Genomic DNA, 24,330 nt, shown 5'->3' with positions numbered 1-24,330 from the left:
GCCGGTGCTCCTAGCTCCCCACTCTTCCCCAACATCACATTTCACCTTTTAGAAACACAATGAGAGGTTTTGTGTGTGTTTTTTCCCCTAAACCTAAGTATGGCATGGAGGGTCTGTTTGGGAGTACTGCTGGTCTGAATGACATGATCATTTTAAATTTGCTGTGATCCAACATCTACCTAGATCACACCTATGGAATGTAAAGTAGGTTATCTATAGCTTAATACATACAAATCAAATGCGGTTCTTTCTCTCTGAATATATCTCCAAGTGCAACTTTTCAGCACCTCTGTAGCACATACATGTTGCTTTCAACATCTGCAGAGAGAGAGAGAGAGCTTGATAGAATTTTATTTCATTTCTTTTGGTAGAGATAAAGAAGTGCTTCAGAAATGGAGGAGACGGAGCAGGATGATGAAAGAGAAGAATAGCGTATCGTACTCATTTGATAAAGAAGACACTGAGGTATGTAACAGCAGCTACACTGTAGAAACCTGCAGTTGATTCTCATCTCTCACACTGGTATGCTAACTAACCTTGGTCTAGCTGCTCCATTTTTCTGTGCAGTTGTCACCCCATCCCCAACAGTTTACTGTTTGTTACTCCATCAGTTGTCTTGAAATCCCATCCTAAGCGGCTGCTTTATCTGCTAGGGAACGCATAGATGTTTTACAGTTGAAACATCCTCTTACTTTAGGCAAGTGTAGAATAGAACCATCCAGTCCTGCCCTACTCACCACCAAATTCTTTTCGTCCCCTGCCACATGTTAAAAAGTTTTTTGCTACCCAAACTCAGAGATACTGTGCAGGATTACATGAGGTTGATTCTGGTCCCGCCAGAGGGCAACTATCTAGGTCAAAGGCAAAGTGCCAAGGATTGTTGGTAAACCAATTCAAACTCTGGCTGGTTCCTGCTATTAGCACCAGGGTGCCATTTCTGTCCTTAAACTACACCTGCGCCTGTTCTATCTAATCTGATAAGCAGTGATACCATCAGGAGAGAACTTTATCAGCAGAATGAGGAGGAGGAGGACTTCCAAACACAATTGGGCTGCTTCTTGCATTACACCATACATTTCAAGCACATAGATTCCCCCCTCACGGAATCCTGAGAACCATAGCATGTTAAAGGGTGCTGGGAATTGTAGCTCTGTGAGGGGTAAATGCACAATCACTGGGTTCCAGTGAAATGGCAAACATGCGGATCCCATTATTTATATGCAGGCATGCTATTTAGAAAACCATGCTTTGACTACTGAAGACGTAGAACATCTGGTGTGAGTAGGGTACAGAGTACATTATCAGATCCTTGACTCTGCAGCATTTCCTACATAGACCAATCACTTTGCTGGCATTCAGAGAGCAGCACAAGACCATCTTTGCAATAATAGGATTCCAGGGATATGGATTGTCACTTGATTATCCGGTCCAGCCTTTGGTACCAAGGCAGGGTCCTACACAGATCAGCCCCCTACATTTTGAACCCCCACCGTCAAACTTCTCCCCAGTACAGAGTTTGTCTAGAACGATTGCTGCTCAGCCTTTCGGAGGAAGCAGGTGCAAATTTAAGTAAACACTTAGGCAATGGCATCATGGCTCAGTCGGGGGGAGGGGGGGCATGTGTGTTGTAGGTGTCGAAACATTCGGCACATAGCTTTTCAAAAACTGCGGCTGCCCAAGCTGTTTGGAGGCGTTGAAGCAGAAGAGCTTTCATTTAAAATAGGATTGTTAAAATTGATGGATGCCTCCTGAGGTTTTTGCCTCTGCCAAGTCAAAGCCAATGTAGGCTGGATATTACAATTAATCCAGGAGAGAAAAACCTGTCATCCTGATCCCAAGAGAGAGCTGCATTGTTTTTAAAGAAACCCCTTTAGAGCAGCTCATTGACTACTGTTCTTTTACATCGTTTTTTTTTTTTTAAAAAAAGAAAATCCTACAAAAGGGCACCGAGAGGTCCAAAGGGAAAAGATCTATGAGTATACCCAGGAAGGATGGCTTGAGAGAAGTGGCAAAGATGCTGGGGAGGAGAGCCATGTTACACCAGAGGACATAGGGGATCCAGAGTGTATTAGAACGCAGTATGTGGCAATAGCCTGTTGTCTTTGTCCATTGAGTTTTCTTGGCCGGGATACTAGAGTGGCTTGCCAGTTCCTGCTCCAGGTGAATCACGTTTGGTCAAAACTCTCCACTATGACCTGTTCATCTTGTGTGCCTAGTTCATAGTTCATAGCTTCTCTGAGTTATTCAAGCCCCTTTGCCACGGCAAGGCAGTGATCCATGAAGGGGAATTATGGTGCTGGAGGAGACTCTTGAGAGTCCCATGGACTGTAAGAAGATCAAACCTCTCCATTCTTAAGGAAATCAGCCCTGAGTGCTCACTGGAAGGACAGATCGTGAAGCTGAGGCTCCAATACTTTGGCCACCTCATGAGAAGAGAAGACTCCCTGGAAAAGACCCTGATGTTGGGAAAGATTGAGGGCACAAGAAGAAGGGGACGACAGAGGACGAAATGGTTGGACAGTGTTCTCGAAGCTACAAACATGAGTGGAAGACAGGAGTGCCTGGCGTGCTCTGGTCCATGGGGTCACGAAAAGTCGGACACGACTAAACGACTAAACAACAACATGTGGCAATAGCACATCCTCCCTGTGCTGTCTCTGGTCCCTCACCATCTTGCTTTTGTAACAGCAACAGCTCCTGCTGCTATTATTCAGTATTCCTGGCCTTCCTTACCAGTAGTGTGGTATGGACTCCATTGTCCTCTCTGGTTGTGTGAGGGAAGACGTCCCTGGCTAAAGGTTAAGAAATCAACCCACAGAAGCAGCTCTTCTGCTGTTCTCAAGTCAGAATCTTTAGGTCCCTGCCTGTCAGTGATCAGAGTCCATGTTCCAGGCTCTCCCTTTTCCTTGATCTTTCAGAGAGTCACAATCCCCGGCATCTGCAGCAGGACTGCAAACATCCCTTGCCTGAAACTCTGGAGAGCCAATGCCAGTCATTGTAGGATATATAGATGTAGATATATAGAAGTTTTATTAAGGCTTTTCACAATACAATAAAAAGCAAACTATTCTAAACGGAAAACAATAATAAAAAAAGAGAAGGGAAAGAAGGGGAAAGAGCTAGAAGAATACAAAGTGAAAGGAAATTATAAAAGAATAGAGAAAGATAAAAAAGAGGTGGGCAAAAGCAAGGGAATGAGAATAATAACAGAGTAAGGCAAAAGAGAAGAGAAGAATAAAAGTGGCTTCCAACTACCTGTCAGTCGTAACTGCAAGCATCCTCACAATAATCCATTGTTCAGTCCTGAATGGTGTCCCGTTCTTCCTTCCTTTGCTAGTTGATTTTTTTCCAATGTTCAGTTTAGGCATCTCATGCTCATTTCTTATCCTTTTCATCCAAGAGGTCCAAGAGAGGTTTTCCAATTATTATCAAATATAAAAATCAGCCTTGAACTTCCTTCAGTCCAGCCTCACAACTTCCTCACGAATTTCTTTGCTGTGTTTATAAAATAAGACAATATCCATTATTAGTTATGAGTTATGTAGACATTTGCTCACCCCCCATGCTTCCAATTCCATTTCCTGTTACCATGGCCTTCCATCCTTATCACTTAGAAAGCTTAATTTTCCACCTTCTGTATTTCCATTCTTTTTCCAAAAGCAGCTCGCAGCACCAGAGCAAGCAATACAGCAACAAAAATGAGTATCAGTGCTGTACAGTGTTTCCATAAATGGTCTTACTACCAATTCATTTCGAAACATCACAATCCAAATAAGCAATTCACGTTGAGAATATTAACATGGTAACATTTTAATTTCATTCAAAAAAATAGGCAATACCAATCAGTAAACTATATTGCAACTGATATTGTTTATGTTATTTTAGAATATGTAAGTCAAAAGTCAGACTTGCTTTTTTAAAAATATTGGAGTCAGGTATTAATCAGCAGTCAGTAGAGCATGAAATCTCAGAGTTTTGGGTTCAAGCCCCACTTTGGGCAAAAGATCCCTGCATTGCAGGGGGTTGGAGTAGATGACTCTTGTGGTCCCTTCCAACTCTACAATTCTATTATGCTAAATGCAGGAAATGGTAACCAAGTTTCTTCAAACCTATAACACGTGGTCTCTTCCACTCACCATACTCTCTCCATCATATTCTGGTGCATCTCTTAAAGGCTTCAACAGCAACAGAGACAGGGCGAGGGCAGGTTAACCTGATCTTTCCACGCTGACTAAGAAGCTTGTGATACAAGCATCCCTCCCATTCAAGCCCGCTATTCTTTATTTGAAGAACCTTCTTTTGCATCAGATTAATATCTACTGACTCATACCCTCATAAATCCTTTCTCTTTTATTCTGATCACCTGTGCCTGAATGAAAGCTCCGGGTAGCTCAAATGCTTATTTGGCCAGCATTTGGAATCTTTGTTCTTACTTGCCTCATTTGTTTAGTGTATGCACACATGTATACACACACACACACACACACACACACACAAATGCATTGTGGCATAGATGAATACATATCTGAAACACAAGAGGGCACTCAAGTGCCACATATCCAGCCTGCAGGCTGACAATGCAAATCACCATGCAAGTAGCAGAGGAACAAATAGGATCGTATTTCCTTTATTCCACTTCTGTCATCTTGTCCACTAGGTAGTCTTTCAAGGGATTGCACAGTGAGAGAGTTAGAGTTTCTGACCTAGCATGGGAGAAAGTGCTGCTCAGCATATCACCATTACTTCTTGTGGGTGGAGAAAGTGGCAGGGTGGTTAACGTGCTGCTTCCTTTATTAGTAGCGTTCAGGTTTCATTTATATGAATTGCTATAAAGAGCAGGAGGAATCACCCAAAACAGTCATGCAGTAATAGTTACATGCAGCAATACTTACTCTACAACTGAGTTTTTTCAATGCTTTTTGACTGTGCAAAGCATTTTGTGTATTATCTTAGTGATCCTGACAATATCCCTGCAAGATAGGTCAATGTTGTTATCCCCGTTTAGCAGAGGAGCAGGAAGGACTAAGGCTGGGAGACAGAAGTTCCCCTCACACATTAATTATGTGAATAATCATAGATTTGCAGAGCTGGAGAGGACCAACCTCCCGCAATGCAGGAATCTTTTGCCCAACATGGGCTTTGAACCCGAGACCCTGAGATTAAGAATCTCATGCTCTACCCACTGAGCTAAATATGAAGAGGCTCTACACAATCAAAGGGATAGCAGGAGCACACTATTGACTCTAACCCAAGGTCACACAGCTTCTTGATCCTGCCCTCCAGCATCCATGTGTTGAGATGGAGAAGGCTATATTCACAGACCTCTAGGTTTCTGTTATGTGTGCCGGCGTGGTTCCTCGAGAGCAAACAGGCAAGACTCCCCGTTGGTCTTTTCAAGGCTTTATTATCTGTCCAAAATGTTCACAATGCAGATAGACTCAATTCCATGTCTGCTCACTCGCCAGCAGAATCTGGGAGTGGGCGGTCTTTAAACTTTCCCCAGCAGAGTAGTCTTTTGACCCCCACCCTACGCCTCCCCTCTCTGTGCGTAAACCGACTGCACAAAGAGGGCGTGGGCAGAGGGGGACCTGCCTCCCCCCTGCTTTGTTCATGCTCGGTGCTGTGTCTCTCCCTTGCATACTCCAAGCCCTGCACCCCTTCCCCACTAGAGGCGTGGCTTTCCTCCTCCGCGGAGGAAGTCCTGCTTCTCACGATCTTTGGAGGCTCCCTATAACCCAACTGCCCTTCCACCTCTTGCCTCTGAGCTGATGGCAGTTCCCTGACAGTTTCCATGGGAGCTGGAATTCTGAGGCTTGATACATAGAGATGGGGGTTAAGAAGTGACCTCAGAAGCTAGGCTTGGTGTGACGCCACTTAATTATCTGAATATGGAGGGACGCGGGTGGCGCTGTGGTCCAAACCACTGAGCCTTTTGGGCTTGTTGACTGGAAAGTTGGCAGTTCGAATCCCCGCAACGGGGTGAGCTCCCGTCACTCTGTCCCAGCTCCCGCCAACCTAGCAGTTCGAAAGCATGCCAGTGCAAGGAGATAAATAGGTACCGCTGCGGCAGGAAGGTAAACGGCATTTCCATACGCTCTGGCACTCGTCACAGTCTTCCATGCGCCAGTAGCGGTTTTGTCATGATGGCCACATGACCCGGAAAACTGTCTGTGGACAAATGCCGGCTCCCTTGGCCTGAAAGTGAGATGAGCGCTGCAACCTCAGAGTCGCCTTTGACTGGACTTAACCATCCAGGGGTCCTTTACCTTTACCTGAGTTGTCAGGAGACTAAGAACGTGCCAGTGGTCACCAAGCGATTCTTACAGCTAATGTGGGATTTGATTTCCAGATTATTTCCCAGGCTTGCAGTGAAACAGGGCAACATGGGAAACCCAGAGGGTTTAGCTAATTGCATAATCTAGTTTGCACAATAGAGTTTCTATAGCAGCTTGGCAGCTTCTTCATAAGTGGACCCAAGTTTCGCCCAGCAGAGGGCTGTGTAACATTGCTAATGCTGTGTACTTACTGAATAAGCTTGCAGCAATATGCTGAGCATTGGGTAACAAAGTTCATTCTGCTAAACTCTGGAGCTAAAACAAACAAACAAACAGAATGCTAAACTGTCTAGTGTCTACCAACAATTGCCCCAGTTTATCCTGGCACGTGGCTCAGACTAATGTTGGTTTCAAAGAATATATCTGAGGGGAAAGTTGTTAATTGTGCAGCAGTTTCATACGAAATACTTTCATAATATTGGCAGAATAACTTCAAGCTGGTATTAGATTTAGAAGAATCTTGGAGCCCAGAATTACTGGGACTTCTTGTTGCTGTCAGTGGAGACCACTGGCTGAAGTATGCGTCATGGGTTGAGAATATAGGAGCAGAGTTTCTATTAGAGGCAGCATCTACACTATACATTTAAAGCACTATGATACCATTTTAACAGTCATGGCTCCCCCCCCCCCAAAGAATCCTGGGAATGGTAATATATTAAGAGTGCTGAGAGTTATTAGGAGATCTCTTACTCCCCTGAGAGCTACAATTCCCAGAGGAGTTTAACAATCACTTTCTTTGAATGGAAAAGCTTTGTTTTCTAATCTCACGTAAGACAAATGCTTTAATGTGGAGTACAAAAATGGATGTGTTTATTCTCTAGGTTCTCATTGTTTACTAACAGCTGAGTGCATTTTTAACCAAAAAAAATGGTTTAATATTTTCCACTTAACTCATTAAGACCTTGCCAAGATGCCAGTATTATAAAGCAAAAAAATACAGTCTTTTTTGTTTTTAAGACAGTATGTTTTTAAAGCTTTCACTTACTGAAATGTGCTTATTCTAGCTCTTTCACACAACACATTTCTCTGTAAATAAACAAACTTGGATTCTTTGAGAAGTCTTCAAGAACTGATAAGGTCTTGAGATAGCTTGGGTTTCATCAAAAGCTTTCACATTGAAGGTCACTGGCACATTCTTTTAGGCTGTTTCTCAAAAGGCATGTGATTTATTTTATGGCAAATGGGAAGGATCAAGGACTTCTTTTTGGAAATGGCTTTGTGAGTCAAGGTCAAATCTGAAAGTTCTGCTTCTATTACAGTGGTACCTCGGGTTACAGACGCTTCAGGTTACAGGCAACGCTAACCCAGAAATAGTAACTCGGGTTAAGAACTTTGCTTCAGGATGAGAACAGAAATCGTGCTCTGGCAGTGGGAGGCCCCATTAGCTAAAATGGTGCTTCAGGTTAAGAACAGTTTCAGGTTAAGAACAGACCTCCGGAATGAATCAAGTACTTAACCTGAGGTACCACTGTATTGGAGGCCTGACAAAATGAGCAAATATAAACAAAGTGCCTTTTGTTAGCCACGTGGGCCTATGTGTATTCCAGACTTCTTTGCTTCCCCTAGAGACTGATCCCAAAAATCTGCATTACATATTGTAGCTACAGTAGGGCTGTGGCCATAAGAGACATCTTTACCAGTGGGACAGAGTGAGATAAATCTCCCCCATATAGGGAAACCTCTACTTTTGGGCTGCTTACTATTTGACAAGCCTGTTTCAAGATGGCTTTCATCTTTGGCCACAGCTCTGGTGTTGGCTAATTTCAAAAGCCAAGATGTAGTCCACTGAGTAGACAACTGGGTTTTCTTCTGGGAGATTTAGGTTTGTCCTCTTCCTGTTGGCATCACTGTCCCTTAGCCTCTGGTGTTTCCTTGTCTATAAAATGGGAAATCCTCAGGGAGCTGTTGTGAAGGAAAGCACAATGAGGGCTGTAAAGTACTTGACAGATTAAAGTCCTAGGTGAGTGATGAGGAGTAGTAGAGAGGCATCTTTTCCTCTAATATTGGGGATGTCTGCATGTGTAACATTTTTCTTGTCACAAGGAGAGCAGCCTGCTCTCTAATTGATCGTAGGTAGATATTTTTCCATGTATAAGACTAGGGTGTTTTCCTAAAAAATAATGTAAAAAATTAGGGGGAGTCTTATTCATGGATTGTACCGAGGGTGGACTGGCGACAATCTTGAGTCCCCCAAAATAGGGGGCGTCTTATACATGAGGCCGTCTTATAGATGGAAAAATACGGTAATTCTGACAGTGGTTTCTTTCTTCCTTTAGTAATTTGGTTGATGTGTACAGAGAGCTGTTTTCCTCTTCCTTTTTTGCTATTTTTGGGAGCGAAGGATCCCTTTGGGGGTTTAGGTTTTTGGTTCAGTGGCTTCCTTAAATACTTGCAGCAGCCTGCTGTGTAAGAGAAGAGGCAGTCAGTTTCCCGTGGCTCCTCGCATTGCTTTGGGGTGGTGTTCAGCTCCACGGTGTTCCAGTCACTGTTAAGATCAGAAGAGACAGAGATTGCACAGTTCAGGTATGCCCCCTGGACGTATGGGAAGAAATAAAGATTCACTCACAGATGAAAACCTGCCCTAGAATAACTGACTAGGCAAGTTCAATTGCAATAGGGTATGTGACTCACTGGGATGCGGGTGGCACTGTGGGTTAAACCACAGAGTCTAGGACTTGCCGATCAGAAGGTCGGCGCATCGAATCCCCGCAACGGGGTGAGCTCCAGTTGCTCAGTCCCTGCTCCTGCCAACCTAGCAGTTCGAACGCACGTCAAAGTGCAAGTAGATCAATAGGTACCACTCCGGCGGGAAGGTAAACGGTGTTTCCGTGCGCTGCTTTGGTTCGCCAGAAGCGGCTTAGTCATGCTGGCCACATGACCCGGAAGCTGAACGCCGGCTCCCTTGGCCAATAAAGCGAGATGAGCACCACAACCCCAGAGTTGGCCACGACTGGACTTTACCTTTTATGTGACTCACTGCAGGTAGAGGTACACCACATGATAGGATAGGACTTCGTAAGCCTTGAGCATCCTAAGATGTGTATGATGAAGTCCCCTCATTCATGAGAGCTGGTGGAAATTCAGCTCCCGTGGCTCTTCACCTGCCACCCACCACCAAAGAGGAGTGTTCTCTCTGAGGCCCTGCTTCCCCTGTCTCAGCTAATGGCAATTGAAGTGTGGAACGCAGAGTGTTCTTCACCAAAGCCTCTTGATTGTGACACCAACCCTAGGGCAAATTCCAGTGGGAAACACCATCTTTTTGCAGCTGCGTATCCTGGATGTCAGCCAAGTCACCTTTGTATTGCCTCCCACATAAGCCCGCCATGTCCTACAGTTGCAGAAGAAACTGTGCAGTACCAACAATTTGGAAGCTGGGGTCAAGGCTGGCTGCCACAGGGCCCAGTGTTGAGATCGCAAGCTGTTCACAAATGTCCACTCATTACCACTGGCCCTTTGGTTCAGAAACAGGCTTCTCTAAAAGGAGTGAGGTGTGGCTGGAGGTGCAAATGTTCTGACTTGGACTGGAGGGAAATGCAAAGGGGAAATGGCACCTTTGACCACCAGTGACATATCCAGCAACTATGAAACTGACATGCCCTTTCTGAGCATGCAAATCCACAACCTTCCCACCTACCCAAGAACACGTTGTATCAGTCCAGTTGCAATAAAAGACTAAGTAGTTTTTAGTCATTTCCATTATTAAGAAACTGTGGTTTCAGAAATGTTTTAATACAGAGTTGATTTCCAGGGACAATAAATCATGCTGTGGGTTTGGCTCAATGGTAGGAGCATGCTCATTACATATACTATATTATTTACTATAGTGCTATATTGTTTTAATTAAGGTGAGAAATAAATCTTCATATGAAGCAGGCAGTGGTAGTGGGGGGGGGTGTTTAAGAACCATACTTGTTCTTCCTCCAAGGAGATAAGCCTCCTTTTATCCTCATAACAACCCTGTGAGGTAGGTTTGGTAGGCAGAGGGAGGCCCAAAGCCATCCACTGAGCTTCATGTCTGAGGGGGTATTTGAACCCAGGCCTCCCAGAGGTAAATCGTGCGTTGTACCACACAGGCTGGAATGGGGATAGGTATCAGCGATTCACTCCTTCTTTACCTGAAGTGCTGGCTAATTTTGCTCACTGGGTGAGAAGTGGCAAGATTAACCTCCAATAGGACTTCATCTACCAGTTACCGGACACGACAGTTGCTGTCTATCTGCTACCTATAAGGTCTGGGTCCCAGTTTTAGGCGCTGTGTGGACAAAGTGGAGGTTTTTTCCTTCTTCTCCCTCTTGCATAATACTAGAACCGGGGGCAATCCAACGAAGCAGAATGTCGGAGGATTCAGGGCAGACAAATAAAGTGCTTCACACAGCACATAGCTGAACTCTGGAATTTGCTCCATAGTTTAAAGCCAACTTAGATGGCTTTAAAAGAGGATTAGACCATGGGTAAGCAAACTAAGGGGCCCGGATCTGGCCCAGTCGCCTTCTAAATCCAGCCCATGGACAATCCAGGAATCAGTGTGTTTTTACATGAGTAGAATGTGTCCTTTTATTTAAAATGCATCTCTGGGTTATTTGTGGGGCCTGCCTGGTGTTTTTACATGAGTAGAATGTGTGCTTTTATTTAAAATGCATCTCTGGGTTATTTGTGGGGTATAGGAATTTGTTCATTTCCCCCAAAAAATATAGTCTGGCCCCCCACAAGGTCTGAGGGACGGTGGACTGGCCCCGTGCTGAAAATGTTTGCTGACCCCCAGATTAGACAGATGTTGGGGGGGATAAAGCTATCAGTGGCTACTAGCGACAGTAGTTATGCTCCACCTCCACCGCTGGAGGCAGTAGGCCTCTGAATACCAGTCGGTCGGATCTGCAAATGCAGAACATTGTTCTAGCATTCAGGTCCTGCTGTGGGCATCTGGTTGGCTACCGTGAGAACAGAGTGCTGCACTAGATGGGCATTTGGCTTGATCCTGCAGGGCTCTTGTTATGTTCTTATGGAAGGCTGCAGTAGAAGATCAGAGGCAGAAGTAATAGCCACAGACAGTCAAACAAAAGGTTGTGATGAGGGAATAGATTCAGTAGTACTTGAAGTTGCCGGATTCAGTACGGACCCAGGCCCTTGCTCTTTCTCTTGTGGTGAACAAGGAATTCAGTAGGTGAAACATTTCTTTTTTTAAAAAAAAAAAATCCTAATCATGTAACTTCAATAGTAATGGGATAGGCTGCATCTGGTGAAATTCTCCCTGCTCCATCATAGTTTAAAGCACAGGAGCCCAGGCACGTCCAATGTTGAATCTTTTGGCAGCCCTAGCTACTGCCTCTCCTCCCGCCCCCTGACATTTTAATGCCATAATATGTTGCCTTTCCTCTAGGTTTATCGAAACGCACCTTACGCAACAGACAATATGAAGAATCATGACAAGCCGGAAGACTGGAACGAAACAAGCAAGCAAGATGAACAAATGGAGATGACCCTAAACTTAATGAAAACGACGGACGAGCTAAGGTGAGAACAAAGATGTTCTCTGCATGTTGCTAAACCGTAGTTCCCATCAAATCCAGCCGTTGGCCATGCTTGTTGTGGCTTGTGGGAGTTGTATTTCTGCAACATCTAGAGGGCCCAAGCTTCTGGTGTATGGGGTCTGGACAACTGGAAATGCATCTGAAGCATCACTCTCCTCTTACACCTCCTTCCTCTCTTTCTGCTCCTGTGTTAGGTCCAAAGTTACTGCAAGATGGAATGCAGATGAGTAATGTTTTAGTTACAGATGCGATCTTCAAAAGAAAGTGTATTTCCCCACCAGCACACACCCTCCCTAGGCCAATGTTGTAGCCCCAGGCCTGTTTTAAACCATTAGGTACTCATTCAACCCCCACAGTGCATTTACTTTTTGTACTAATGGATGCACTGCAAATATTTTCTCATTAGGGGACCGGGATAGCAGTTCTATCACATTCCAGCCCCACCTGCTTTCAGACTTCTCAGCAACAATTATCAGCCAGCTCTATTTTTACCTTTTTTTTTTTTTTTAAAAAAAGAAAGGTCCCGAGGCCTTCTTACTCTTCTTTTGTTTTCAGTTTTGATTCCTCGTTCACATCTTTATTTCATAATGCACTAAAACATCATCCAGATAGGGAACCCAAATATCATACTAAATTAGAAACACCTGTCATATTCTGAAAGAAAGAAATGTGTTGATCCTGTGTAAGATATTCTGAAATGTCTGAAAGTTCTGAAAGATCTAAAGTTGTTAAGCCTGAAGAGGGTGGATGGGCAGGGAGGTGATATTCATTACATTGCCAACATTTTATGGCTTCCTTAATAGGGCAGCACAACTGATTGCAATGTTTTGTTTTTATGAGGACAAAGGAAAAGCTGCGGATTCAGTCAAAGGCTCAGCATTTTCAAGTTAGCAAGGGGGGGCGGGCGGAGAGAGGAACCTAAAAACCGTAATGCCAGTTACTTTTAAGCCTGCATTATGTAGAAATGTTACAGACTCTAGCCCTCACATTTTGCGGCCACTTTCCTCCATCCTTTACAGAAAAGCCCACAACTTTATACTCTGCGTTTGTGTGTGGGTGGAGGTGGAGTCCACAAAAGTTTATGCCACAGATACCATGATACTTGTTTTTGCTGTAACATACTAACATCAGTCACCGCAGATATTTTCCTGGTGTTCTGAGGCTTCTCACAGTTGGGTGTTTTCTGGGAGTAGAAAAACTTTTTAATATTGCTTTTAGAGCTTGAAGATAGCAGGCAGACACTTTTTCTTTAATCAGCTTAAGCTATTCTCCTTCAACAGCAGCTGATAACAAAGCAATTGATACCAGCAATGAGAAGACCGCTCCCCTTCCCAGGGGGGCGGAATTGCAGGCGGGCCACGAGCATTCCCTGTGTTTGGTGGGGGGCATGGTGATGCCTCCTGTGTCATTGGGAGTCCCAGCCGTGTCATGCCCCACAGCTGACCAATCAGGTCGACTGGGGGGCGTGACTTACCCTATTTAAACCTCTGCACGCCCAGGGTTCAGTCTCCTTTTCTCCTCCTGCGTCGGAAGTATGTGACAATATTTCTGTGGCTTGCTCTCTAAAACAATGGCATCATCTCTCTCTCTCTCTCTCTCTCTCTCTCTCTCTCTCACACACACACACACACACACACACACACACCCCGGTTGCTCCACTGTGTACAGATTGAAATAATCTCTGGGTTTTCAGACAGTTTAATAATAATAAAAATAATAAAATTTTATTTATACCCCACCCTTCCCTGTTCAGGAAACTGGGTTCAGGGCAGCAAACAACCAATTTAAAACACTTAATTGATGCTACAAATAAAACAGCATAAAATACAGTATAAAGTGTAAATAACAATAAAATCAAGAATCAAAAATCAATTAAGGGGGGAAATCCATCCAATAAACATTAGATAATCACCAGGGCTAGCTGGCTAAATTAGTCCCACTTGGGCCAGCGAGGACACCAAGGGAGAACCAGCTGTGGGATCTCAGAGCAGGCAATCTTCACAAAAAGGGGAGGGGGAGGGAAGGAAAGGGAACAAAAGATCAGGCCAGGTTCAAATTGAAAGCCAGTTTAGGGTTTTTGATGTTTTGTTATTTGTAGAAAAATGCTATTACAGTAATGGGCTGATGAAATGTTTTAAGTAGATCCATAAATGGAGGTGAGGACATATTGAAAAATTCATAGGATTGCAGAGTTGGAGGGAACCGCGAGGGTCATCTAGCCCAACCCCTTGCAATGCAGGAATCTGAACTAAAGCATCCATGACAAAGGGCCATCCAACCTCTGCTTAAAAACCTCCAAGGGAGGAGGAGAGTCCACAACCTCCCGAGAGAGACTGCTCCACTTCAAACAGCTCTTGCTGTCAGAAAGTTATTCCTGATGTACTCTTCTCTGTTTGTTTCAGAGCAGCCAAACGCAAGGAAGTGGAGAATCACATCAGACAGCACACACAAATGATGAAAGAAAGAAGGAAAAGGTTAACAGGGATCCCTCAAGAAGATATGGAGAGAGCAAAACAAGACTATGAGATTGTAGGTTGCATTATTACATTTTGTTGCTCCATTTGTTTTTGTTTTTTTCTGCAGTGGCTAGCCTCATTTTATATACTTTATTGAAAAATAAAAAGGACAAAATTACAAGTCCACAGAGTAAGATAAAACAAAAAAAAGTAGAAACAAGAAATAGTACCCAAGCAGAAACAAAACTGTAGCCCTCCTATTGTTACCAGATCTGCTCATGAATACTTAAGACCATCTGACTTTTAGAAAACATCTGAAGGCAGCCCTGTTTAGGGAAGTTTTTAATGTTTGATGTTTTATCACTTTATCATCATCATCATCATTAATATTCTGTTGGGAGCCATGCAGAGTGGCTGGGGAAACCCATCCAGATGAATGAGGTATAAATTATGATGATTATGATTATATTTCTGCATTACAGGGAGTTGGACTAGATGACCCTCAGTGGTCCCTTCCAACTCTACCGTTTTATGATTCTAACTCATACAACTTATATACATATTCAATGAAGTATCACTGTAGGGATTTTTACTGGAGACAGTTGTGTGCCGCAGAAGTTTTTGCAAAAGACATGATTAGAAATACCAATATTGTCAAGGTAACATTACAAATCAAAATTGCAAACCACATTCAAATTTTGCTCTGCAGTTGTAGTCATAAATAAAATACAGTTTCTGCAAAACATGCTTTCCCTAGTTCAGATACAATGCAAAACTATGGTTTGCTAGTCATCTGTCACCAACCCTCATTCATCTGGCAGCAAATCAGATTTGGGCTTACATCTGAATTGACATATCATGATAGTACAGTTTTTTTGTTCTGGTAAGTTTATGCTCAAGTGCTGCCAAAAACATAGGGCATCTTACATTTTTTTATGTTGGTTAATAAAGCTGCAGTCATGTGCACATTTCTGTGGGAGTGAATGCAATTGAACTAAGTGGGACTTACTTCTAAGTAAACATCCGTAAGTTTGATCTGCATAAGAAGCAAGAGGAGCTTTGCAAGACTCACTTAGATTAAGTCGGACCTCTTTGCAGCTCTCTGCCAAATCAGCTTAACATTTCCATGCTTCTGGCAAAGTGAGCCCTGGCACAAGAAAGATAATTCCTGATAAATTTATTTGTCTTTATGGTGCCACCAGACACCCTGTGCAGTTTTGGCTACAAGAGACTGATACAGCTACGCCTCTCAAATTGGTATTGGCAGCAAAGTTTTGAGTTGTGCAGAAGGTTTCTTTGAAGCTTTGTTTCCCAAAAGTCGCTATGGATTCAGTTCTTTGCTTTGGGGACCAGTGTAGGAACCATTTAGCTTTGGAATCCAGTTTCACAAATACAGTGGACCCTCAGGTTATGTTAACTTTGGGTAACTTAAGTTTCGGGTTGCGAACGCTGCAAACCCAGAAGTGTATACTTCTGGGTTTCACCACATGCGCAGAAGCGCTCCGCGTGCTTCGTGCATCAGCAGAAGCACTCTATGCTTCTATGCCCGTGCGCAGAAGCGGTGCTTCTAGATGTGGACTTTTGGGGGTATGTACGGACCCCCAGAACGATTAAGTTCATATCCAGAGGGTCCACTGTACAGCAATAGATAGCTCTACCTGAGACACAAATGAATAGTTGGGCACTAGCCTTGTTAATGTGATAACAACTCTGGTGTTCATGCTTTTTATGTTTGCTGCCACAGGCTGAAAACCTAGAACAGCAGCTAGCAAATCTGAAAAGAGACCTGAACCAGGAATATCGTTTCACTGCCTTTACAGGAGAAGCGCAACCACCAGAGAATCCACTGCCTATCAACAAGCCTCCAAATATCTTTTCTAACACGACATTTTAAATTATATTAAAGAGAATTTGTCAGGCAGCAGCCACCTACACCAGTTTGCTTTGCAGTTGATCTGCTTTTAACCAGGCTTTCAAATTTGTCCTTTTCTCCTTTGTTCTTGTTTGTTTTGCTTTGGAACGTTAAAAATTGGAATCTTTCACACTCATCACCCTCCCCGTTTCAATATGTGCCTACAAGGTTTTGAAGTGCCTTCCGTTACTGCATGGTTTTAATGCCGATTATTGTTAATATTACCTTCCTGGAACCCTGCTTCCGAGATGAGCCTCGTAGATATTTGTCGTAATTCTCAATCTCTTTTAAGATCCAGTGGAGCAGAATTGCAGGATATCCTACAATTCTAATGTAGTGGGCCTCTCTAATTAAAGAAAAAGTTCACACCTTCTAAATGATGAGTTTAAAAAAACCCCAGTGATTGGTAATATCCTTAATAAACATATTTCCAGCTGTAGAGAGTGGAAGGTTATCAGATTGGCATTCAACCTCCTGGACGTTTTAAAGAGCAGCAAGTGACTCACCTGGCCGCTCTTCTGTGCCTCCTTAGGCAGATCAGTTTTGTAACTCATCATTAAAGCCATCATGTTTTATTTCAAGAGTTTTTTCACTACGGATCAACATGCAATTTTGGTTTCTATGTCCTTGGGAAGAGTCAGATCCTTTCCCCCTGAGTTTTGGTGTCAGCAATATTTTTTCAAGGTCTTTGTGGTTGTGGACGATTAGAAACTACAGGAGGAACTTGAGGAACTAAGGCTTGAAAATAAATCATCTTGCTTACGCAAGTATTAACCCGATGCAATGTTTCACACTTAGACTGAGATGAAAATCAAATATCACTTTAGCAGGGAACCTTCGCCAGCCTTCCTAGATATACCCTATTTGAAATGCCTTTTGAAATAAGGGCATTTTTCATTAAGATTCGAGGAACAAGACATCCTTTTTGTTGCACATTCATGACCCGATGTTCTCTTGATGCTATCAGGGCTGTCACACACAATCCTGCTTTTAATGCCATTGGCACCTGCAAAGGTGTGTGTGGTTTGTTGTTGTTGTTTTTGCTTGTTTGCTTCTTTTTCAATCAATGTATATCTTATAGCTTCTTGCTCAAATCCCATGACTTTTTATACCAAAATGTTCTGGTTTATTTCCCCCACCACTAGCACACACTTTCCTTTCTCTGTAGCCCTCCTAGACAGCAATAGTGTGGTAGCATTGGGGAGGCATCGCAGCACAACTAATAAAGAAGAATAAATCCACTGCTGTGTCAAGAACATGCAGCCAAATATACCTGCAGAGAGGCCCCAGTAGCAAAGACTTGGGTAGAAGGAAGGATCTGAGATTTAAACAGATCAGATAAATGCTTCATCTCAGGGTGTGGCTGTACCAGCTGTTATTCCCCCTCCGGATTCCACAAATAGCTGGTGTTCCATCCCTATTTCTAAATCCATCTGTAGCTGTAGTTTTATAGCCACAAAACGAACAGGAGGGATGGTGCTGGCCTTGTAGCTGAAGAGAAATTTTTAGCTTTTCAAAACAGTTGGGAGATAGGCATTTTCATGCAGCAAAGGGGGAGCATTAGCTTGCTAGAAAATGAGGGATGGGGTGAACAGGGAATGGAAATGCCTTTGGAAGGAAGAACAGGAATCACAAAATGTTTACTGCAGCAACAGAGCCTGGTGATAAAACTTGGGGGTGGGTGGGTAATGTCTTTTAGTTTTTCGGGTTCCTTGCCCTCTGGACATAGATTCTATCTGCTGACTCTTTGGGAAAGATACAGTTTAAACAACCAGAGTTCTGCTGTCCCTCCTCCTAATGTCACGGAAAAAAGACCTCTTTAATTGTAGATGGCCATCCCACTTCTGACACCACGCAGGTGGCGCTGTGGGTTAAACCACAGAGCCTAGGACTTTCCAATCAGAAGGCTGGCGTTTTGAATCCCCGCAACGGGGTGAGCTCCTGTTGCTCGGTCCCTGCTTCTGCCAACCTTGCAGTTCGAAAGCACATCAAAGTGCAAGTAGATAAATAGGTACCGCTTCGGCGGGAAGGTAAATGGCGTTTCCGTGTGCTGCTCTGGTTTGCCAGAAGCGGCTTAGTCATGCTGGCCACATGACCCAGAAGCCGTACACCGGCTCCCTTGGCCAATAAAGCGAGATGAGCGCTGCAACCCCAGAGTCGGCCACGACTCGACGTAACGGTCAGGGGTCCCTTTACCTTTATGTCACTAGGAGAGCCACATTCCCAGTGCTAAAGAATGAGCAAGAGTTACCACTGAGATGACAAGGGTCACTTTGGATCCACAACTCCAGCTAAATATATTGCTGTTGAGCAGGGAATCCCAGCTACAGAAACGTTTTGGTGGCGCAGCATAATTTGGCTTGTTAACCCAGCACTGACAGAATAGACCGATGTACCTGAACAGCAAAGGTGCTCAGAAAAGTAGGGATGGAGAACCTTGGGTTGAGCGGGGGGGGGGGGGCAAATTTGTTGAGAAAAATCGCAAAGAACTTGGACTTTTTTGAGCTATTTCTATGGAAAATCAGATTTCCCTGGACATTTAGCCAATTTTCGCCCAGACACCGCTTGCCGTTGCAGTATTCTGGACATTTTCTGGACATGTGGCAACCCTAGGCCAAGCCTCTCTCCCTGTCTCCTCCCCTGCTCCTGACCTTGTGCTATTGCCTAGCTGGCATGCATCTTTGAACTTTGTAACAGTTCCTCTCGGTTGCCTGTATTAAGAGATGTATGTGTAGAAACCTCTACCTTTTGGCATGACTGAAATGTACTAAGGTAGGAGTCGCCACTTTTGCCTCTGGCCAACTCTCAGTCTCTGGCTCTGCTCGCCACTGGCATGTAGCCCCAGAATGCTGCTTCTGAGGCAATGCAGTCCTCAGGCTAAAAAGCTCCCATGCGTTCGTCCCCCCAGTGTAGAATTGTTCCTGATCTCCCATCTATTGGCATTGGGAAACTGCATAACATCATCTTGGCTTCCTGGATGGGTTTGTGTATTGCATGTCTAAGCCTGCCCAGTTCAGCATTTTGGATGTGGTTGGAGGTGAGCACCTAAAACAAGTCGGCAGAGAGGGAAGCTTTGATAATTACATCCAGAAGAAGGCATGTGGCTGGTTCTGGAAACTTCACAAGGCATATCCAAGTCTGAATTATTATTATTACTATTATTATTAATTTATTTAATTTCTATACCACCCTATACCTGAAGGTCCCAGGGCGGTTCACGTAAAATAGCAAATACATAAAATCAAAACAAAAACAAAAAACACAACCCAATAAAACAAAAAACAAAAAGAGCCAGCATTTTAAAAAGGGTATAGGATGTAGATCAAGTCAGCAAAGTCCTGGTTAAAAAGGAACGTTTTTGCCTGGCGCCTAAAGTTGGATAGTGAAGGTGCCATGGTAACCTCCCTGGGGAGAGCCACTGCTGAGAAGGCCCGTTTTTGTGTTGCCACCCTCCTGACCGCTCAAGGAGGCACACGAAGAAGGGCTTCAGAAGATGATCCCAGAGTCCAGGTAGGTTCATATAGGAAGAGGAGGTCCTTGAGGTATTGCGGTCCTGAGACATTTAATGGGCTTTAAATCATACTGGAAAGTTGATCATGGGTCAGTTCTGGTTTTCCGCCTGCAGAACACATTAGCAGTAACTCATTGGTCAGCACAGAGCAGCCTTCTCCTCTCCAAACCTTCCTAGACTCCCAATTCCAGTGCAACATGGCCAATAGTCAGGGATGGTGAGAGTGGTAGTTCCAAACATTTGGAGGTCACCAACTTGCAGGGGGTTGGATTAGATGACCCATTGGATCCCTTCCAACTCTACAATTCTATGATGCAATGTTGGGGAAGGCTGACAGAGAGGGTCTCATCGTAGGGTTCCAGCTAGAACAATCGCCCAGGGCAAAGTGTCCCAGCTATGAATGCCCCTTCTCTTTTTTCTGTCCATCATAGGCCACCTACCATCAACTGCTGCATAGGCCATTGAGTCTTAACTCCTTGCTTCCTAAGCTACAATTCCTAGAATTGTTTAGGGAACTCTGGGAATTGTAGCTCTGTGAAGGGAACAGTGATCTCCTAGCAACGCTTAGCACCCTTAACAAACTACAGCCCCCAGGATTCTTTGGGGGAAGCCATGACCCTGAAGATGGTGTAATAGTGCTCTAATAGTGCAGATGTGGCTTAAGATACCTTTCACGTACTGAGGGCTACTTTTCACTAAGGTGTCAGAGCTACAGAACTTCAGGCAGCCAGCAGGGGTGACTTAATTGAGCTGTCCCCTGTACAAAAAGGCCTTGTGCACAGAAAACAGTTCTAACCCTGACCTGGTATGTTTCTGTGTAGAGAAATGTTTTCTCCTAGGGAACATTTCTCAGATATTGTACAGCCCAGGAACAGGGTCATTGCCTCAGTAAAATATGAGGGCAGAGGGGTACAAGCGGCCTACAGCACTACTGACCTCGTCAAGGAACTGCAACATATGAATAACAAAGTTACAAAGAGGTCAACTGCTCAGCTCACAATTTATCAGGAGAGCACCAAAGTATCCACAAGTGCCTTTTCTTGCAACTGTACAAATCTGGTGGTGGTTTTAGAGAGCCATTGACTAGCTGTTGGTTTTAGCGAGCGGCCTAAGTTTAGATACATTTCCCGAACGTGCATGTGTATAAAATCACATCTTAAAAATAAAATGCAGGTACATTTGCCGGTGTCAGCTATGGGCAACTTAAATTTGCCACATGATTAACTCTGCATGTCTCAGTGTTTCCTTTGGTTTCTCTGTTCTGGGATCAATTTCTAATCATTTGCTTATTTTCCTTTGTCCTTAAAAAGAATTGATTTCTACAGCATTGGACTGAACAGTGATGTAATGCAGAAATGGTTAGACATTGCAGCTGCATTCCAACATTCCCTTGCCTTCGGGAGTGACAAAGGCAGTTTTCCGGAGGCTAAATATTAACCAACCCTCCTACTCAGCTACTAAAACCTTTAACTATACTTTGGCTTTTTTCCCCTGTGGGAGCATCCATTTTGAATTGAGTCAGTACCCGCCCATGTTTTATCATGATGTATCATATAAATACATTGCTTAGCTCATAGCTTGCCTTGAATATCTGTGTCCACATGATTAGAGAATATTGTGCTGGATCCAAAGGTCAGCCTGGCGGCGAGGGCAGACTTTTCTTTTCCCTGCACATCCAAAACATCTCCAGAGGATCGGGAGATCTTCCTGAACAACAGGATGAGCTGTGACAAGGAAGTGACTGTTTAGGGACAGATTGCCAAAAATTGGCCAGAGACACTTTGCAGAAGTGGCACTCCCAACATTATACTTTTTTAAGAAGATGGTGAAAACATACCTCTTTTACCAAGCTTTGGGAGGTGAAGAGGTGCAATCTGTCTGAGCTTAGTTTAGTATTGTACCTTTTGCTGTTTTGTGTTAATTTCATGTGTTATGTTAGTTTATGCAGTGTTTAACTTTGCATTGCCCTTCAAATTGGTTTTAGGAATATGCACTGATGTGCTTTAAGAAGCCCTGTGACCACAGTTCCATGTGTTATGGAAATACCTAAATAAATACATTCATTTAAAGTGATTCCTCTGCCCCTCCCACTTCAATCCCCTTGACGGAGCCCAGGCTGGTTGGGGTATCCTTGTTCTTCTGGAGATACTTTGTGGAAGATGGGGCGAGGGGAGGATGAGAAAGATTCATTATCGGAACAGCCCTTTTGGAACCAACCCACTGGGCGTTTCCCAGAAAATAAAAACATCTCCAAGGTTGGGCTAACTAAGAGGAGGGAGGGATGCTGCCAGGTGACTATGCAAATCTAGAGGCTGTAATATAGACATGTTTTGATATATTTAAATATATCTATCAGTCATCAAGATAGAATGGCAGCAAGCATACTGCTAACACCTTAATCCTAAAACATGAAATGAATGGGGAACCTGCACATCAAAGGCCTTCTGTGCATCACAGAGCACGTGGGAGTCTGGATCAGTGAGCATTTAGACACCAGATGCACCTAATGTCTAAATGCTCACTGATACAGACTCCCATGTGCTCTGTGGTGCACAGGAGGTCTTTGATGTGCAGGTTCTCCATTCATTTCAATCTAGGCCATAGGTCTCTCTGTGTGTGGCTTAGAAGAAGAAGAAGAGTTTGGATTTGATATCCCGCCTTTCACTCCCTTTAAGGAGTCTCAAAGCGGCTAACATCCTCCTTTCCCTTCCTCCCCCACAACAAACACTCTGTGAGGTGAGTGGGGCTGAGAGACTTCAGAGAAGTGTGACTGGCCCAAGGTCACCCAGCAGCTGCATGTGGAGGAGCGGAGACGCGAACCTGGTTCCCCAGGATTACGAGACTACCGCTCTTAACCACTACACCACACTTACACTTCTGCTGCTTCTGCTGAAATGGGGCCAGGCAAGCCTCCTGCATTTGCAAGATGTGCAAGAGCTAGGTATAACAGATTGAAGTTTTGCCAGTGGAAAAAACCTGTTTTCATGTCATTGTAGGATGTTATTAACCATGGGTTTTTAATGCCACCTTTATTTGTTTGTAAAACAGTCAACAGGGGGCCACAGCAAGCTATATTAAACTTCAGTTTTGGAGAAGGAGAATAATAATAATAATAATAATAATAATAATAATAATAATAATAGTATAATTATTGCAAATAATTATAGTCTTGCATCATATAGATCAAGCTAGTGGGAGAGACTCAGCCCAGATTATGAAAAAATAGGTTTAGCCTTTAGAAACAAGCTCATTGTAGATTTCAGTTTTCCTTGGTAGGTGAAAAAAAGACTCCTCTGAAAGTATGAGCTTTCAGATCAGTTTAAAACCAGCTAAAAGCTGGTCTAGTTTATCAAAATATACAGCAGGCACATTGTTTTCATTAAAGTAACAACACTAGGCATGGAGATGGGCGTAGGAACTGCATTACTCATTCTTGCCAGCATTCAGTAGATACATGAGACAATCATGCACAAATGTACACACATCCCTTGCAGGTAAGTGGACCCCTGTAAGCACAGCTCACAAGCAGTTTAGTATTTCTGTACATGAGTGTGTGACAGGGAAGCTCACTTGGAGGGAGTAACATCATGGGAGGGGTGTTTCCAGCTCTCTCACCTCTTGCCCTTGGAAGCCTGATAAGGACCTATGGCTGGAGAGGGACTGAGAGAAACACCATTGCGGGGTGGGGGGGGGTGTTTCTAGGAGTGTGGTGAAACTGTGAAGCTCCCTTGTTACTTTTACTATTGGATGCTGTGCATTGTCTAAGTAATCTTGTCATATTTATAGTATTGGAATGTGGGTTTTGGGGTATGCTATTATAGTGGTTATTGCTTTGCTATGTTAATGAAATAGTTGCTACAGTCAAACCTTGGCTGTCGAATGTAATCCGTTGCGGAAGCCCTTTTGGCTTCCAAAATGTTCAACAACCGAGGCGCGGCTTCTGATTGGCTGCAAGAGCTTCCTGCACACAAGCGGAAGCCATGTTGGACGTTCAGCTTCTGAAAAACGTTCGAAAACCAGAGCATTTACTTCTGGGTTTTCAGCGTTTGGGAGCCGAAACGTTCCAGAACCAAGCTGTTCGGAAACTGTGGTTTGACTGTACATTATTATGAAATTGCTTTGGTAGTACTTGTTTGAAATGCACCCTGTTTCTTTGTTGTAAGCCGTTTCGTGCATGATTTCTTTGTGCGTGGGAAAGTGTCGTACAAGTGAAATGAATGAATCTTTTTTTTTGTGGTCTCTTGTGGCTTGGAATGTTGATGCATTGTATTGGCCATCTTCTTGGGAATTCTAATGCCCCATACCTGCTTGGGAAGCTGCCTTATACCAGACCAGGCTATCTGTACACTTCTGTTTAGCGCTATCTATTCCAAGTGTGGGCAACATTTTTGTTTCTCTCAAAGGCTGCATTTCCTTGCGTGTAATCTGTTGGTGGGCGGGGGCACATGCTGGCCGTGGGCAGGGCTGAAGCCAGCCATGAGCAGGACTGCAGGCAAAAGTGAATGGGACCCCTGCCTCTTTCACAAACACAATCTCTCCCCTAGTAAGCTGCCAGGGGAGACCTAGATCATCCTGGCCAGAGGTCTGA

General features: G+C 43.9%; 1 protein-coding gene across 9 annotated transcripts in view; it reads left to right on the top strand.

Moving 5' to 3' along the window:
* Positions 1 to 16,253, top strand: part of LRRC27 (leucine rich repeat containing 27) — a 42,664-nt gene extending 26,411 nt beyond the window's left edge. For 6 of the 9 annotated variants that reach the window (XM_083741089.1, XM_083741090.1, XM_083741086.1 and 3 more), the window contains 4 exons: positions 372 to 465; positions 11,713 to 11,846; positions 14,266 to 14,392; positions 16,064 to 16,253. In XM_083741089.1, the coding sequence (XP_083597215.1) occupies positions 372 to 465; positions 11,713 to 11,846; positions 14,266 to 14,392; positions 16,064 to 16,213 (505 nt within the window). In that variant the 3' untranslated portion in view covers positions 16,214 to 16,253. The remainder of the gene's footprint in view (positions 1 to 371; positions 466 to 11,712; positions 11,847 to 14,265; positions 14,393 to 16,063) is intronic. The other 3 variants (XM_083741094.1, XM_083741091.1, XM_083741092.1) reach the window with 1 other exon arrangement.
* Positions 16,254 to 24,330: the final 8,077 nt, after the last annotated feature.

Source organism: Podarcis gaigeae (assembly GCF_964106915.1).
Source record: "Podarcis gaigeae genome assembly, chromosome: 5".
In the NCBI taxonomy this organism is placed as follows: Eukaryota; Metazoa; Chordata; class Lepidosauria; order Squamata; family Lacertidae; genus Podarcis; species Podarcis gaigeae.
Note: the sequence above shows the minus strand (reverse complement) of the source record. Positions and strands in the feature narration are given on the sequence as shown.